The sequence below is a fragment of the Passer domesticus genome, chromosome 5, assembly GCF_036417665.1.
Source record: "Passer domesticus isolate bPasDom1 chromosome 5, bPasDom1.hap1, whole genome shotgun sequence".
Taxonomy (NCBI): domain Eukaryota; kingdom Metazoa; phylum Chordata; class Aves; order Passeriformes; family Passeridae; genus Passer; species Passer domesticus.
The window spans coordinates 51224092-51242541 of NC_087478.1; the positions used below are offsets into that span (position 1 = coordinate 51224092).

The 18450-nt window shown below is 43.7% G+C and overlaps 2 protein-coding genes and 1 long non-coding RNA gene across 9 annotated transcripts in view; 1 reads left to right on the top strand and 2 right to left on the bottom strand.

Moving 5' to 3' along the window:
• Positions 1–1214: 1214 nt before the first annotated feature.
• Positions 1215–9214, bottom strand: ASCL4 (achaete-scute family bHLH transcription factor 4). Its single transcript, XM_064420412.1, has one exon. The coding sequence runs from the start codon at positions 3113–3115 to the stop codon at positions 2549–2551; it is 567 nt and encodes a 188-aa protein (XP_064276482.1). The 5' UTR covers positions 3116–9214; the 3' UTR covers positions 1215–2548.
• Positions 9215–9372: 158 nt separating this feature from the next.
• Positions 9373–18450, top strand: part of PRDM4 (PR/SET domain 4) — a 23910-nt gene continuing 14832 nt past the window's right edge. For 6 of the 7 annotated variants that reach the window (XR_010362467.1, XR_010362468.1, XR_010362469.1 and 3 more), the window contains exons 1-5: positions 9716–9885; positions 11031–11164; positions 11816–12001; positions 14004–14798; positions 17920–18069. Coding sequence is in view for 2 of the 7 variants with exons in the window: in XM_064420409.1 (XP_064276479.1) it covers positions 9731–9885; positions 11031–11164; positions 11816–12001; positions 14004–14798; positions 17920–18069 (1420 nt within the window). In the remaining 5 variants the exon portion in view is untranslated. Of the gene's footprint in view, positions 9539–9715; positions 9886–11030; positions 11165–11815; positions 12002–14003; positions 14799–17919; positions 18070–18450 lie in introns of those variants that run through there. The other variant, XM_064420410.1, reaches the window with a different exon arrangement.
• Positions 12592–14528, bottom strand: LOC135300698 (uncharacterized). The gene is made up of 2 exons (XR_010362472.1): positions 14314–14528; positions 12592–13025 (listed from the first exon to the last, which is right to left on the bottom strand). It is a non-coding gene; the product is annotated as an uncharacterized LOC135300698 (long non-coding RNA).

Below are 18450 nucleotides of genomic sequence, written 5' to 3' on the forward strand. Positions count from 1 at the left end.
TGGGAGGTATTTTAAGGACATCTCCAGAGCTGTTAAAAATATATAGTTTAAACAAAAGTTGCTAGACAGCCTAAAGCAGGGGTGGCCAAGTAGAGGGCCAGGGTGGGATAATTTCCACTCCATTAGATGGAACACTTTAGGAACATTCCACCTGAGAGATGAAAAGGGGCAGAGTCACAGCCTGGTCACCTTCTCCAGCACAGTGCACCATCTCTGAGGTTTGGGAATCAGAGGACTCAGGCTCCTGGATATTTATCTGTCAGGGTCAGACCACTGTGATAGAAATCTGACCTCAAAGTTCATCTATGGCCTTATCTGATGTGTCCTGCCCAGGAAGTAATGGTGACTCTGGCAATTTTTATTTTTAATGATTTGGTTTGTTTTGATTTGGCTATTTATTTTCATTATATCACTTATTGTCATTATATCTGAAGATGCTTTTCATCTTCAGAGTGCTTTCCAAAGAAGTATATTTCACAGAATCTGCTTCTGGTACTCTGAGGAAGAGTATGCTTTTTATAGATAACAGATTTAATCTCTGCTTTGAGGGAGAAATGCAGTTCAGGCTTACTCACAGAATTACCAGCAGCAATACCACATTTCCAGAAATCTCAAAACTGAGTCAAAGAGAGAGACAGGTTGAATTTCTTGCCAGAGGAACACAAAGAAAAAAAGAAAAGCCAAGAAACAATGAAACCCAATCAGACATTTGGACCTCTACCTTGCTGTCCTCTTCTTTCTTGGGTGAGAAATACAAACACTGCACAGCTGGAAATGAGTGCATTGGCTCTGGATCTGAACTGTCCAGGTAATCTCAATTTTTGAGTCTGGCAAACATCCTCTGCAAAAGTAACAGCCCTCAGAGAAACAAAATAATCATTAGAAAATGGAGCTGCCTCCCGTGTAAAGAGTAAAGAACACCCGTGACTGCCATGGACACCGGAGCTTAAAGTGTACAACTGTTAAGAATAGTCTTCTAGAAAGAAGCAGAGTATTTTTATACCAAATAATTTTTATTAGATGCCCAAAACACAAACCTGCTCCTTAGCTAAATTTTAAAATTTAGATTAAAAAAAATAGTTTTATAGGTGGCAGTTCGTATTTAATCCCTTTCCATTTCCTCTATTTTTCCTGAGAAGTTATTACTCCCGTACTCCTGCAACCAGAGCTGTCCTGTTTGTTATCAATTAAAAGTGAAAAAGACACAGCCAGAATAACTTACTTTTTTTTTTATTTAAAGGAAATTTATGGACACATTTTGAGGTATTTGATCAGTATTTCTTCTTATTTATACATGAGTACTTTTTCAAGTGTTCAGTCAGCATGACACGAAGGAAAGACAAAAATATACCAAACCATTTCATCAACACAAGGCCAAAAAAGCACAAGTTTGAAAGGTGTGTTGAAAGTGGACAGGTAAAAAGTTTACCCCCTATTTAGAATGGGATTTAAGCCTTGGAGAAAGGCAGATTTGAAAACAAATTGGAGAGAAATTCTCATTTTAAGTAGATGCAATCCAAATTAAAGGTATTCCACAGATTTTGAGGTATTAATTTTAAAAGCAGTGTCCTTTGAAAAGGTAATACAATATTCTAAACAAAAGGAGAAATACCTACATTTTCATGCAGATGTAAACCAATATATTCAACATTTCCCTTTTTGTACACAGCAGTGTCTTACCATTACAGGTTCTATTTCTAAGCATTTAATTTCTGACCTGCCAAAGACACAATCAAGACTATTTTGTCCATGAACTCAGATTTCAGAAAAGTAGGGAAAAGGCTTTCATTTTTTCAGTATCTTGAGTGAAGCTTAGTTTTTGAAGGTGCAGTTTTACAGAAGTCTGTATCCCTCTTCCTAGCATTGACTGGAATGAGTGTCCAGCTTTATTTTCCTGAAAATTATTCTTATAATAATCACGAAACAGCCAGTGTCCAGTGTATGAGCTGTTTCTTTCACTTTAGAAGATGCTTCAAAAGAAATTAATTTCAAAATATAGTCTTGTTTTTGTTTAAAAAATTGTTGTTTCATAAATAGAAATATTTCTGTGAGTTTTCTGAAATATTTAGGGAAAGATATTTATCTAAATCTCACCTCCCCCAGTCCAAATGTTTGCAGTGCAGTGCATCTCAGGTTAGCAGTCTGGGAAAACAGACAGTAAAACTCACTGGACAAAGCAGGAGAAAGGGATGGGGAATTCCCCAAAATGGATTTATCTGGTTTTACTGTCTCAAGTGAAAGGCAAAAGAAAATAGCACATAATAAAAACTGAATGAAAAGTAGAATGCAAATGTTGCTCCAGTTTAACAGTCCAAAGGAAGCTTAGTAACACAGCTGAAGCAACCTGGGAGAAATCTGTTTACAAATCACTTTTAAGTTTTATACAGCAAACATTTAAAGTCCTTTGACAGATTGAAAATACCTTTTTTCTTGCCTTCCCTATCTGTTTTTCCTTTCCCCGATATTAATTTTCACCTGTAGAAAATTCCCCAGGGTTTGAAATTGTTTTTCAGACAATCTTGAAGCTTTCTGTGTCCAGAGAGGAGACCTAGCTGCCCGTCTCCTCAAATTCACTGTAGGGGGATGACGCTGAAGAAGTTTTGGACTCTCCATCGCTGTTGCACTCCCGCGGGGAAGCTGGACTGGGAGTTCCCGGGCTCTCCTTGGCAGACAGCGTTTCCTTACTGGAAGAGCCTAAGGGATGGCAGTCCAGCAAGCTCTGCAGGTGTTTGATGTAGCTTATTGCAGCTCTGAGGGTCTCCACTTTGCTGAGGCGCTTGTCGGCGAATTCCTTGGGCAGGTGCTGCCGGAGGCGCGTGTAGCCCTCGTTGACGCAGCGCACCCGCTGCCTCTCCCTCTCGTTCCTCTTCCGAATGAAGGCAGGCTCGAAGGAATAGTCATAGATGCCCACGTAGCCAGGAAATGGGAGGTAGGGGATGCCACCTGTGTGCCCACTGTAGGCTTGCTCCCAGTAAGATGGGTCCAGGTGGAAGGGAACACCAAAGGGCTCTCTCAGGGGTACCCCGTGGGGGTGCATGTGGCTGTTAGCCAGGGACACAGCTCCTGGAAATGTAATCCTCTTCAGTAGTTTATCATCATCTTTAGTGCTGTCCATGCTTCTTTTTTTCCTCACCAGTGGAGTGTTAGTTCCTGAATTTGGCTCCCAATGTATCAATCCAACATTTGTATAGGCACCCTGCCCCACAAGCTGCAGTTTCCTCCCGTGGTGTATAAAACCTCAGATCTCAAAGCAAAGCTGACAGCTCATGAGGTCCATACTGTGCCTGGAAAGCCTTGCTGTTTTTATAGGTGTAGGATGCCAGTTAATGTACAGACAGGTTTTGAGGACCATCACTCCCCAATTTAAACCCTTCTTTTCCTGTGATCTTCATATTTCAAAAGATAATAAGAGGGTTCCTGTGCATTCCTTTTCTCTCCACTTGAAATTATGACCATAAGAGTTAATGCCAAACATAAATAATCTTCCAGGCTCTAAACACTTCTCATGTATTGTAATCCATGATACCGTTTGATATAATTGTCTCCAAAAGATGGGTAATTTGCAAAGTTTACAGGGATCTTCAAAGTTTTGGCAGAACTCCTCACTTTCAGGAACCAAGGATCTTCTGTCATCTAAAAACTACCCAAAGGCTTTTCACAATGAAATCCAAAAGACAACTGCAAGCTTTGTTGTTTCGGCTGCTCTGGTCTAACTGAACCAGCTCACAAGCAGTTTGCAAAACTTATATGGCATATCTGTAGCTTTCTGGGGAAGCTGAGACATCTTCAAAGGAAAGAGTGCTCTCTTGTGGTTGCAAGTCTTGTCAGATCAAGAATGTACTACGTGCAAGCATAAAAGGAAAACTGCCTTCTTCCCCCTAAGAGAAGTTTTTCCAAGAAGTGTGAGTTTCACAAATTGAACATGAGTGTTTTGACATTTTCAAACAGTTTTCAAGGTTTTGTGTGTTTCTGCTCATTGTAGGAATGTTCTGGTCATCCCTATGAGAACTTGCCTCAGGTAAACAAACACAAAGGTGATGCCCTGATAGCCCCATGTGTAGCTATTACCACATGTTTACACAGATATTGGCTTACCTGATGGACCTTACACACTTTAATGGGAGAGCTGGAAGTCCCTCTTGACCCTGCCGGGTCTGTGCTGTGTTCTCCAGTTTGCCTGCAGCTTGCCAAAGCAAAGAGGTGAACAAAATACAAGAACTTTTGGCAGTAAAAGGTCCTAATGTCCTTTTCTGTGCCTCTCCTCTGAGATATCCTGCTCTGTTAAGATGTTCCTCTGCAGCAACTTGACAGTCTGATTTTTTCCCATGTTGTTGTTCAAGAGCTCCGTTGTTACAGGTTTTTTGTTGAAAACACACTTTCACAGTTAACTGAATCTCCTTTTTTGGCCATCATCACTTTGGGGAATTGCATGTTTGCTCTGGGAGAGCTGTAGGAAGGGACAGACATGAAAAGGTACAGGTATGTAGGCTCTATTAAAATTGTTTTTTTGCTCAATGTGAAAGTTTCCGCCCTGTTCAGTGTTTCATGCAAAACTGCCTCAGAAGTGTCAGTAACTGAAATAACATTCTCCACTCTGAGAAACACATCTATGCCTCTGCTGAGTTAGAAACTAGCAGCAATGATGTGAGTAGCATGCATTTTCGAGTCAGCCTTTGTGTCTCCGCTGGGCTATTCTGCAGCTTGAAAAAGACAGTGGTAATCTTCAAAGAACAATGAATGTAGGCAGACCATTCCAGACAGACATGAGTGTGAACAGTCCTGGACTCTGGTTTATGTCAGGGGTAGAATCAGCACCAAAAGTCTGAGCAAAAATTACTGGGGAATGCCCCATGCTATGTACAGATCATTTCAGATCAAATAAGTGAGAGTCCTTCTGCCTTTTAAAAATTTTTTGGAAACATTTGATCAGAATGGACTTTTCAGTATTACTTGCACCCTAAACTCCGTTGTCCAGAAATGGTTTCAGAAATGAATACTTAAAGGAAAATAGCTCCTTCACTGTTGCACTAGGCTAGGCCAGGACTTGTAGTTTTCTTAAAACAAAGAGGATGTTGACCTTCAAACACCTGAAGCAGGCAAAGGACATTTTTTCTGTGTTATCATTAGATTTAAAACACTGCTCTCTGGCAGTATTCCTGTAAGGAAATGGAAGCATGCCTCTTGGGGGGCTCAGCTCCCAGATCATTTCACAGCTCTCCGTGACCTTGCCAGCAGCCTGGCCATGTTCAAAAGGCAGGGTTATGTTTCAGTTCTGTCATGCAAATGCACTGTGCCCTGCTACCAGACCTCTTTTCTATGTTTACTGTAAATGCAGGCCACCAGCACTTTTCAGAGAGTCAGAATTGCAGCTGTGCTAGACATCTTCTCTTCTGACAGCAAAATCCATGTGCTAATCCTTTAAAGAAACACATAAAGAAAAATTACAGGTAAATGTTAATTGTTGACCTGAATTACTGAATCTGATCTCATATGAAACGGACTCTGAAGTCTGAATTTGTTTGTGTGCAAGAGAAATGAGAAAATATGTCACAAGCTTTTGATGAATGTGGTATCTTGTTGACAATCCAATGTCACTTGCTCAGAAAGGGATTTGCACCTGGGCGGAGAGCCAGAGCAAGGCCAACACATCTCACATCCCACTGCAGGTCCTTGTTGAGTGCGTGAGCAGGATTAAAGCAATTTATCGTTCCTGTACTGACTTCTGCACAAAGTCTCAGCATGTTTGCACATGCAGACACAGTGAAAGTAGCAAGATTGGACCACCAAAGGGAAAGGCTAATACACATTCTTTTCAATTTTAACAGTAGGTTAAGACTACATGAATAATATTCCTCTTTTAAGATAAGCTTTTGATCTTCTTTCTCACGCTGTTTCTCCAATGAAGTCCTCTTCACACGTTTGTCTGGATAAAGCTTTGACTCCAGAAGGCAGTATCTGCCGTGCTGATACAAAGCAGATGGCCTGGTTTGCTTTTCAGGGACTACAAATCAGGTGCTCACTGCTCTGCAATGGCAGAGCTCGTGCTCTTTATACACATATTGTATGTTTAGCTTTTGCTTAGGTTTTTGGGGTTTGGCTTTATTGTTGTTTTGTTTTGTTTGTAAATGCAAAGTCTAAATGGGGATGCTGGGAGATTCCTTATACACTCCATCATCTACAGTATTCAAACAGGTTCTCTTCCTTTTCTTATACTTCACTATAAGCACCTAATTACCAAATTAACAATAGAAAAAAATAGAAAATACTCTTGACATATCTAAAAATAAAACATTTAGTCATTGTCCTTCCAGATATAACTTAGTTGTTTTAATTGCATATATCCTAACACAATATCTGTAAGTATGTAATTTTTTGTACAAAAGAACCCTCAACCTGTTCCCACTCCCACACGAACCATAACCATGAATAACACTACTGACATTACACAGTGAGTTTGAATTACTTTGAATTATTCAAAGAAACAGTTCCTCCTTGACCCTGTGTCCCTTCATGTATGAAAAGAAAGTAATTGGTAGAAATATTGTAGGAGAAACACAAAAGTCAGCTGAAGACATGCAAGTCCACTAACTTCCCAACAGAAGATGTCCTAGCTGTTTTTATCTGTGAACACATTACTGAGAAGGAAGAAGAAAATACACTGGGAATTTAAGAAGAAACTCTCACAATACTGTACATTTCTTACATTGAAACTCTCATCATACTGTGCATTTCTTTTATTTTACTGTGCTGTCATTATGCCAAATTCTAGTATCTATTATACATATCATAGGTTGTCTAGGCTGCTGCAACTTATTATCAGATAGAAAAATATGTAATTAACAGATTCTCTTATTAACTGCTCACACAGAATTATGGTAATAACTTTTCAGGAATACAAGGATTGAATAGGTTTTTGTCTGTCTTGTCCTGTTTTATCCTAAAGCATGGATCATCTCTTTCCAAGCCTAGACCTAGAAGGGAAAACTGCTCATAGACTACCTAGGCTTCATACTGTGACTATCACCAAAATACAGGCCTGCAAAGTGCTGACAAGCCAAAAAAAGGTGATGAGAAATTTGGGTTTTTTGATGGTAAAATGGCTTTTTGCATAATCTTCATTCCAGTGTTTTTCTGCTCGGTGTGAGAAGAACTCGGGGTCAGATTTGCAATAACAGAAGAGAACTAATTGTACCGAGACATGGGCAGGGTCAGCAAGGGACCTTGGCTCACACTGCAGGAAGGTCTGAAGCAGGTTTACTACCATCTCTTTCCCCTGTGGTTTCAGCCTCCCTTATCTTTCTGTATATCTCCAGGATCTGAAGACGACTTGAAAAATAGCTCAGCAATTTGTTCCTCATGCAGCAAGTACGGCTATAAATGTCAATAAACCAGGCTTTCAGGAGACATAGTGCAGTTGTCTTATCAAAACACTTCACAAATAATAAAAGTGTTTGGTATATAAAAAAATAAATCTTTTCTTGCAGAAGAAACAGTTCCCAAATGTGTTTTATCACGATACGTTAGGCATGCAGCATACATCTCTGTAGACACAGATTAACTCCTCATTCAGTGACACTTCATATTATCACTGGCTTCCTTTGATACCTCTGCTTTAAACTGGTAGTTAAGATATCACTAGTTCAAGGGAGTAAAGTGACTACAAAAAAAGGTGGAATCTCAGAAGACTCCTGCCTGACAGTAGGAAAAAATACTCTTATCTATGTATGACTACATCAAATCTGGCTCACAGGCTCGAAGTATTGCTTTCAGCTTAGATAGTTAGATAGAAATAGAAAGATAGAATAGTTAGATAGAAATAGCGCAAATATTTCAGTGCCTGGGCACTTCTGTTGTAGAATTACAGTGTCATAATTGCAATTAAGACAAGCTGAGGGCTTGGGATAACCTAGCATTTCAGGACAGAACTGAGATGTACTGAGTGTGACCGTGAAGTTCTAAGGATGAAAACTGAAAATGGAAGGTCTCCTGTCATCTCCTATTAGGGAATGCAAAGTGAAGAGAGAGACTTTTGGGCTTCACTGCAGGTTCTAAGAAAAATGTGAAGTATTAGCACCAACATATGAATATGTGGGACTACACATACAAAACTGAAACAGACCTAAAGCCCCCATCACAGGATTAGCAGTCCAAAACAACCTGAGGACTTTGTGAGTTCTTTTTTGACTTGCTGAAATAATGTTTGTGGGCCAATTTGGATAATCAGTCAGTCATGGTTAGGGTAAGGATTATTTGGCTTGGTGGAGGAGAGGTTGTGGGATATATGGTAAACTAAATAAGGCCATTCTTTTTGGTCATGAATGACAGAGACCTGGACTTTGCTTAAATGTACTCCTTTAGATGTTAGATATTTAGACTAAACCCATTATGCAGGTCCCAGTTTCAGGCGATAGACACAGAAAGGCAACTCCAAAGGGAATTCTTCTCACATCTCGGACACCTGCTTCAGGAGGAGATGAAGCAGTCTCTGCAGCAAACTATTTCTCTCCTTCAGCTTCAGAGAGAGCTTGAAAAACAAGTGTATATGAGGCATTCAACTTTCTGACAAAGCCAAAGGAGGAGAGTCTGTTTCCACCCCCAGAAGAATCAATAGGTTTGTACTGAACTAAAACGACCTCTGCATTTAGGCTCTTTAGATCACGGAATGATCCTTACAGATCCTACATTTAGGTTCTTTAGATCAAAAGAGAACAGACTTTGACTTTCTTCCCGTGCAGACATCCTATCGAGGGACGGCTCATTTAACGAGGCATCCCTTAAGCGTCAGGCACGAGCGGACTGCCAAACCCATCCCGGCGTTCCAGGAGACAGCTGCTCGCCCCGGCACCGAAGGAACGCGGCGATTGATCCGGGCAGCGTACGTGATGACTATCCACGTGCCGCAGGCGACAGGCGAGCTACAAAACCGCTTGCACACACCAAAGAGACTCCTTTGCCATGTCACCTTAGCCAGAATTGCACATGTGATCAGCCGTAATTGAACGACGATGTCCAGGAGGCAGCTGGGCGCGTACGGGCTGATGGCACCCCAGGACACAAAACGCAGCCCTCTAATGACAGCAGATACGAGGGTGTAATGAGGAAGCAGTGAGATAGCTGGGAATACTGTGTGGGAATACTGTGTGGAAAACCGGAGTAAGCACCGCACCCTGAGGAAGAGGCGGCACGGGAAGCCTGGGCAGGGTTTCGGGCCAGGCGCTGCCGCGGGCCGGGCGGGCAGCGGCCGGGTCCGGGGCGGGGAGCGGCCGGGCCCGGGGCGGTGCCGCCGCTTCCTGGCTCCGGCACTCGCCGGCGGAAGCGGCCCCGGCCCCCTCCCTCCGCCATCCCCGCCTCCCTCCGCCTCCCCCGCCCGCGCCGGGCCCGCGCCGCCCGGGTCCCGCCCATGAGGCGGCGGCGGCGGCGGCGGTGGGGGTTGCGGCCGGGCCGGGGCCTCAGCCGGAGCCGGGGGCAGGCGGCGGGCCGGGGCGCAGGGCCCTGATGCGGCTGCGGGCGCTCCGCCGGCGGGCCCCATGCACCCCAGGTGAGCGCCGCGGGGCACCGGGCGAGGCGGGCGGGACCGCGGGGCGCACCCGCCCGAGAGGGCGAGCAGGGGAGGGGATCCCTCAAGCGTTCGGCGCCTCCCGCAGGCCCCGAGGCTCGGCTCCGGGGCGAGGGTGGTGGTTCCCTGCCTCGGGCATCGCCATCCTCAGCAGCCGCCTGAGCCGGGGATGAAATGCCCTGCCCCGCCGGGCAGGCGGAGCCCTCGGCCCCGTCCCTGCAGAGCCGTCCGTGGCGGCGGGCGGGGCGGCAGGCAGTGCGTGGGGCCGAAGGTGGGCAGAGCCGGGGCGGAAGGCAGAGCCGGGATGGAAGGCAGCCCGCCGGTGGCAGGTGCTCTGCGAGCCGCTGCGGGTGGGCTCGGTGTTCCTTACGGGTCCCCTCCGAGCTGAGACCTTGTGTTGTTAACTTGCGTGAGTTTGGTGGATTCGGCGCTTTTCCTGAATGAGTGGTACCTTTCCTTACCGGAGTGGCAGCCCAAGCTGCAGCTCTCCATCAGTACTGCAGCCTTCGGGCCTGCTGCCGTGCGGGAGGCCTGGGTCAGCCGGGAGCGTGGGGCTGCTCTGGGGGCCGCTGCCCTGGCTGCCCTGAGAGCTGCTGGTCAGACCTGGTGTGTGGGCACAGCGTGGGTCAGGCACGGCTTGCAGAGTTTGACAAGTGTGAGTAGACCATGTCTTCATGGTGACCCCATCCCTGCCGACTGGTTTGGGCTGCATGTGCAGCTTGAGACCCCAGAGGACGTACATACTCCGAGCTGACATGGTTTCTACCAAGGCTGAAGGTTTGGAGTGTTGGGCGGTTCCTGCAGGTGCTCATGTGGTGTGTGCCCACTGGAGCGGTGTGCACGACTGATCACTGAAATAATATGGAATCCGTGGTGCCAGTTTTTAATGTGATGGAAGCACGTAGAACCAGACTGAGGCAGTCTTTTAAAGCTGCTATAGTTGTTTTGCAGTGGTAACTCTTGTCACTGGTTTGAACTGGTGGGGAATTAGAGGTTGTGTGTCTGTTACCAGTTTGAAGTGATCTTTCTTGCAGAATTTGGATTTTGAATGTGGATGTGGTGTCCAGAAGTCATGGAATATAAATCAGGTGCTGTTGTCTGAGTAATTCTGACATTCATCTTGTAAATGGATCAGTTTTCACAATAGTTTAATCACAGTGGCTTTTGTTACTAGGAGTAAGACTTTGTTTTCTGGATGGCAAGAAAGAAGCCATGGTCTGATTTGTCCTTCTGAACTGTTTTTTTATCCTGATTATTGCTATCTAATGTGATCATTATGTATTGATCATGATGTGATGACTGTGTGAGTGGCTGATGTGTTTTATGCATAGCTTTTTAAGGCAGTTTTTACATGCCAATATCAGATTTTGAGTTTGTTTGCTCAACCTTTCCTCACCACAATACAGTCAGTAATCAGGAATGATTTTGCATTCTGTTTCTTTTTCCTGCTCCCCTCTATGTTCCTTGTCTGCAGAATGAATGAAATTAACTTGAGTCCTGTAGGGATGGACCAGCTGACTTCCTCCTCTGTGAGCAATGCCCTGCCAGTCTCAGGAGGTCACTTGGGCTTGGCAGCATCACCCACTCACAACGCCATACCAGCACCAGGTAATGGGGGAGGGTCCCACGGGGTATTGCAGCTCCTGCTCTGTGTTCTGCTGCCACAGCAATGGTCCTGACTGGGCAGCAGTGCCTGCTCTGACAGCAGGTCATACTGTAGGTGCTGAAATGGTGCAGAGCTGGGGCAGGGGAAACCATAAATTGTTGCTTATGTGGGCAAAGCAAAAGGCACAAGTGTTTGTCAGGCTTATGCTTTGGTGGGAGCCTTGTTTGGTTTTAATGGGGTGATTTGCACTGTGGGTGAGTAGTGTCATAATCCATTGAAACTAGGGCTGTAGCTGAAAATCTCTCTTTATCTATGTCTAATTTCTCTCAGGTGAAAAATCACTTGTATAGCAAAACTGTTTTCATAGCTCTTCTTTCCAAGGGCCTGCACAGATAGAAGTCCATTACAATTGTCAAATAGACAAGCAAGCAAGCAAGCCCTATAAAATGTACCAAAAAAAGCCATATTCAGGCATGCCTCTCACTTCTGTGATAATGGATCTTTTCTTTGATGCCTGGCACCTTACTTGGACCGTGCCATGCTGTATTTCCTTAGGGCAAGAGCTCCTGGGGAATTAGTAATCTCTTTGTTAGCTCATGTGTTCATCAACTCAGGGAGTTCTGTTGAATTTAAATGGACATTTTCTCTTGCAGGCTTGCCTGTTGCAATTCCAAACCTGGGCCCCTCCTTGAGTTCCTTGCCCTCTGCTCTGTCTCTGATGCTCCCAATGGGTATTGGGGATCGAGGAGTGATGTGTGGTATACCAGAGAGAAACTACACCCTACCTCCACCACCATACCCTCACCTGGAGAGCAGCTATTTCAGACACATTCTACCTGGTAAGTGCTCTGGTGCTGATGCATGGGAACAGTAAGAGAAACTGTTTTAAGAGCTGTTTGTTTTTGTCCTAAAGCAGGCATGACTGACAGTTTGACAGAGCTGTTGTTTCCCTGAGTTTGTCTGGAGACTGTTGTGCCATTTACACACCTTTATTTTCAGATATCTGTTGCTATATTTGTGTATGAAAAGAATTGCAGGGCATTTTCTATTTAAACCTGACCTTTGATTGCTCCTCCTGCTTTGATTTTAGGATTAACAGAAAACAAAGCATGCCTGGTTTCTGTCTTCAATGGCTTGTAGCATGGAAGTTGCTTCTGTTTTTCTTCTCCTGTAGTCTGAAGCAATATTTAATATGTGCATAATGGGAGGTTACAGTAGTTCAAAGCTCAAAGAGGGCAAGACATCAGCTGTGGCGTTGGGCACTTTCCCACCCATTTAATCCATGGCACATTTTTTCTTCATTTTTCTTCAAGGTTGATTTCCAAAGGCCTAACACACTGACTTCTGTCTTGATTCCTTTCTCACACACGCTTTGGAGTATAAATGTAGAATTTTACGTGTTAGTATATGAAAACACAGACATTGAAACTTTAAATGCAGTCCTGGTTTTATTTGGTAGCTAAGATTGACAGGGTGGAACAGACAGATAGTTAAACTTCTTCAAGGTGACTCTCTGAGTGTTGTTGGTTCAGCCTGGGTTAGGAATAAGCTAGTGGCCTAGGTCTTGTGCAGCTACCTGTTGACTGATGGCTGAACTTCCCAGCTGCTTAGGAGTAACCTTTCCTACTGCACTGCATGTCTGCCTGTTCAGTGGCCAAAGAGTAGAGAAGGAAACTGTGCACTAGGACCAAAGGTATTTGCCATTTTCTGAGCTGGAATAATCTTCCTGTGATGTTTTATACAGTTCTTCTGTCAGTCATCTTGCTGTCATCAAGGATCCTCTGTGTTCAAGCCACAAGGGAGCATTGCATGCAGGAATATTTGATGCAGCTGATTAAGCTGTTCATTTCTTGGCTTGTTGTGCTGCAGAAAGAGTATCTGTGTTGGCATCCTTGTAATAACAAACATGTTTGAATGGAAAACTCTTATGGAAGAAGTGGCTCATGGACTTGAAGGCTAAAAAGAAATATGCTGAGTCAGATCTTTCAGAATCTGCAAAATCTGCCTGTCTCTGCTGGAAATAATGTTTACTTGAATGTGCTGTTGCATTTTTTGAAAGATTTTTGTTTGTTTGTTTTTAGTATGTAAACACAGTTTAGTGTTTCTTCCTATCTTAAGTTTCAAGGTTGTTTGATGTTGAGAACCTTCCCAGAACTACCAGAAGAGATGGTGGTGTTTCTGATTTAAATTCAACCAAACTATGTTTTAGGAGAAACAACATGCATTCATGTTAGAAAAGAGAACACATGACTCATGAAATCTGAGAGAGAGCTTGTGTTTGTCCTTCAGAGCTGCAGTTGATGACCTCTGAGATGGACAGTTATGCCACTTGGTCTTAGAGGAAGGAAGCCGTCATTGTTAAAACTTGAATACCTCAGCAAAAATTATGTGGCCTGGATAATTGTTTCTGTTTCTAGCAAAGATGAACCAGGAATTACCAAATTATAGGTTCCACTAGCACTCCTTCATCCTTGTGAGCTATTTTTTGGGAATAAAAAATTAAGCCTAAAATGTGAAGAACCTCTTTCTCATTCGATCTTTGTACTGAGCAGCCTAGGTGGAATTCTGCCATTATCTTGGGTATTCAGAGTTTGAGAAATAACTAGAGACTTGTTCTATTGGGTGGAAACTCTGAATTAGTTGTCAAGTGGTACTTTGACAAGAGGGCTAGACTGGCATGTGTTTGTGAGCCATATTTTAGAATTAGTGGATTTTAATTGGAAATAGTGTAGAGAACATGTCTTCAAGGATTTCAGTGTCTATCCTTCAACAGATTTTTGTTCAAGATTTGAAAACTGATCTAATCTCACTCTCTTCTTTTTCTCCCTCTCTTTCTATCAGGTATCTTATCTTACTTGGCTGACAGACCACCACCTCAGTACATCCATCCCAACACTATAAATGTTGACAGCAATCCAGCATTGTCAGTCTCCAGCAATCCCTCAGCCCTGGATCCCTACCAGCCCAGTGGGACCGTGGGGCTGGAACCAGGGATTGTCTCCATGGACTCCCGCACGGTGAACACACACGGTCCTCAAAATCTGCATCCTAGTGACAGCCACGAGGTAGCACTGGATACTACAATCACCATGGAAAGCGTTTCCAGGGTAACCAGCCCCATCTCTACAGATGGGATGGCAGAGGAGCTTACGATGGATGATGTAGCCGGGGATCACACGCAGATCCCGAATGGCTCCCGGAGCCACGAACCTTTAGCCGTGGACACAGTGGGGAGTAACTTGCCATCAGATGCTGTGGGGCACGGTGGTGTCATTCCCATTCACGGTAGCACTTTGGAACTCCCTGTTGTCATGGAGCCTGACCACATTGCCGGGCGGGTGACAGGGATATCGGACAGCACACTAAATGACCCCATTCATACTGTGGCCATGAGCACCAACTCCGTGAGTGTGGCGCTCCCTACCTCACACAACCTCGCTTCCCTGGACTCAGTAGCCTTGCATGAAGTGGGCCTCAGCCTGGAGCCCGTGGCAGTGTCTTCCATAAGTCAGGAAGTAGCCATGGGGCCAAGCCATGTCGATGTGTCTGCAGACAATCTTGCCTTTGTACCATCGTCTCTACAAATGGAAGACTCTAATTCCAACAAAGAGAACATGGCAACTTTGTTTACCATATGTGAGTGGACATTTCCTGCTTTTCTGGGGTAGGGTTTGTCATATAGCTATTGCCTGGTGTGGCTGAACTCTGATTGCTAGTCTTACAGATTTATGGTTATTTAACAAGTCCAAAATTTGAAACATCTGCAGTGCCAGATTAACTGTTCTGAAACAACAGTAGCTGGAAGTAGTAGGAGATGTAGTAGGATGTTTTAGCATAATTCTCTTTGTATCATTTTCATGTTGCCATGAGGTTGGAAGCTGAATCTCGGTGAAGTTCTTGATTCGGTGGATATGCTTGTTATCCTTTCTGATGAGACTTCTGTTTTTATAAAGTCACATCACAAGTGACTCTTCTTGCTCCATTAAAAATACACAACAAACACAACAGGCCATACTTTTCATCAAATGGGTGTAATTGTTGAGTATAACGTTACATGATTTTGTAAAACTTACATTAAACCATGAGCAATCATCATGAAAGTGTTGTTCTAAATAGGAAAAAAAGAGCAGAAGGAAGCAAATTTATAATATTTTTAATTAGTCTCATCAAAGGACTTTAGTCCAGAGCTTAGTGGATGTCGCAGGAAGAGAGGAGCACTCACTATTGTGTTGCCAGTCCTGTTATTGTTCAAGGAGTGGTCTTTGAGAACTGAGAAGTTCTCATTTGCTGGGAGAGAGATTTACACTTTCACCTGCAGGATGTCTGGCTTCCTGCCACTGAAACATAAGGCCAGCTTTTATATCCATTTTTATTATCTGTGGTAGCATTGCTGAGTTCTGCTCTTCATCCAGTCTGGCCCTACAACTGCCAGAACCTAATGGCTTGCTTTGCCTGCAGAAGGTATTTTAAGAAATTGAAAGATACAGTGCCTTGGTTAGGAAGGGGAGAGGTACAGTTTAGTGTAAAGTACCTAAAGTCTAGTCAGTCAGACATTTGGATTAATTTGTTAAGATTTCATTCTGTGGGATAAAATACAGCTTCAAATCAGGTGGGCATAGAACTATGGTGAATTTACAGCTCCTAGAGGAAGAGTTTTGCAGTCGATGCATTCAGAGCTTCCTACAAGCATCTGTTGCATGCTGAACAAATAATGATCCAAGTACTGTGATATCCACCATGCTTGCATTGAAATAACTTTTCTTATTCTCTTAAAAGTGCGATTTGATGTGCCAGCTTTCTGTTGTTATAGTTAGCATAGTCCTAAGCTGTTTTCCAGACGATGCTCCCTTTTGGTAGGACATTAAAATGGCTGTTGCATGCCTTGTGCTTGCATGTGATTTGCAAAACAGATTCTTGACTTGGAAAGGTTTAAATTTTAACTTTTTGTTGATGTTTTTAAACTTCACCTGAATTAATAGGAATCTGTGTCCAGACAGGTGACAGCAAGGACAAGGAGTTGTTTTAGATCCCCTTAGTGGTTTTTCCTCACTCAGATGGCAGGAGTCAGGGCCTTTTTCAGAAAACTTTTTACTGTTCCTAAGCAGTAAATAAAAAGTGTGCCTTTGCTACAGTCCTGAATGTTTGCAAACACTTTTAAGAAGTGTTTTTTTACTCATCTTTGTTGAAGTTCTGGGGATCCAAATCAGAGAAATAATTACTGATTTTCTTTTTTTTTTGATGATTTGGCAAGGACAGTAATGGAAAGTATATTTATCTTTCTATGGAATGTGAGATTTTTTGTTTTCCAACATCTTAAAAATGTATGAATGGTTGAACTTCTCCAAGTGGAAAAGTCCCACGCCTAGACCTTCTCTTCCTCTGCCTCTCCTTGGAGCAGGCCCATAGACCCATAGTGGGTGTGTGCCAGACAATGCTTAAAAGCAGCTGTTCCACACGTGGTTCTCATTACTCAGGTCTGCTGTTGTTGCTGCTTTACTCCTATATGTCACCTGTGCACATGAAATAATGCTTACATAGGCTCTACCTAATAATTTTTGGACTACTTTCCTATCTGTTCATGTGTAGTTGCTCAGACTGTATTTTATATGAGGTCAAATTCTGGTAGCCTGGTATATCAAGGAAATATCTGGAAAATATTCTAAAGCATGTTAGGATGGAGCTGCTGTTTGGGCCTGCTGAAGGCTACTTCTGTGATAGGTCTTTTATACTGGAGCTGGGTCATCAAGAGGCCAAAGAAGGTCTTTCTGGGCATCCCGATTAATTACCTGAATATCTTTCTTCTTCAGAAGAATAATTATTTATCCGGAGAGTGGTTGCTGAGTAGCTGTTGGTTGCTCCATCCACAGAGAATTAAAATGACATCATTTGTCTAGATGAAATTGTAATGCTGTAGAGAGCATTTTATGCTGTACTTTCCCTCAGGTTTATTAGACTTTCACTGAAGACTTTCACTGGTTTCTTTTATAACAGTACTTCTGCTGAATGACAGATTAGGAAAGTGATGCTATGGATTCTTCTTGGGCATTTGTTTTTGTTGCATTCAGTGGCATACTCACCAGCATGAGTTTGCTGCAGTGAGACCTTCAAAAGCAGCAGTGAGGTCAGGTTTTTGCTGCTGTGATTTACACATTGTCTGAATTTAAATGGAGGTTAGGGGATTTGTGGTTCATGTTCGGAAAATTTTAGAATTTTTAACACGTCCTTACTGGTTCATTTGCATGGATATCCTTGAGGTTCTACATGCAAGAAGTGTTTCTGCTTAATTCAAAAAATATAACCAGTTGGAATATGTTTGATTTTGTTTATCTTCGATTTTTTTCTGCCAGTAGAGTTCATTTCACTTGTAATCAGAGTGAAATTGGCTCTTCCACCACCAGCTCTGGGGCGGCTATCATTCAATTTGCAGTAGCTTTGATGAAGAATGGGCTCTGTCCCATTGCTAGATTCCCCTGTAGGGATAATCTGGAGTCCAGGTCATCGATTTGCCATCAGGAAAGTAGGTAGAGATCCTCACATTTTATCTGAATTGGATAGAAACTGACATGTGTGTCAGTGCCCACCTGACTGTAAGAACATGGTCCATATTCTTCTGAGTAAAAGCTGGTAAGTGGACAAGTTGAAGGTGACAGAAGCAGCCTTTGGCAGGAGCTGAGCTGAAGCACACTGTAGGGAGCTGATTGCGCTGTAGGAGCTGTTGTATGTTTTTAATGCCTGCTGTGCCCTCCTGTCTGTGCAGGGTGCACGCTGTGTGACAAGGCGTATCCGTCGGACTGCCCGGACCACGGGCCTGTCACCTTTGTCCCCGACAGCCCGATCGAGAGCCGAGCCAGGCTGTCCCTCCCGAAGCAGCTGCTCCTCCGCCAGTCCATCATGGGAGCTGAAGCGGGTAAGGATCGCATTACTGTGCACTTCCCTGCAGCACTTTAAAGTACACTCACTGCTGAAATCCAAAACCCTAGGGAGATTAATGTGGGAAAGGAACACCACGAGAGAGAGATGCTTCCCTCTTCTGTAATCACCCTGACTTATATTATCCACGAGCTCCTTGTGGTCTGGTTACCGTAGGGCTGCTGCCACAGAGTGTGGCACTGCTTAAGGTCAAGCAAGGTAGGGTGTTTTTTTATCGTGCTAAACAGCCCAGGCACTGCTTTGATAAGAAAACAATACAGCAATTGCAGTTTGGGGGAAGCTGACAATTAGAAGTCATAAAGGAGAATTCTGTTTACTTGTTCATGAGCTTTGCTGTCTTCTGGGTGCTCTCATTGGA

Bases quoted from the DNA above. Each gene is read 5' to 3' on its own strand.
- ASCL4 (XM_064420412.1), bottom strand. From the start codon at position 3,115: ATGGACAGCACTAAAGATGATGATAAACTACTGAAGAGGATTACATTT.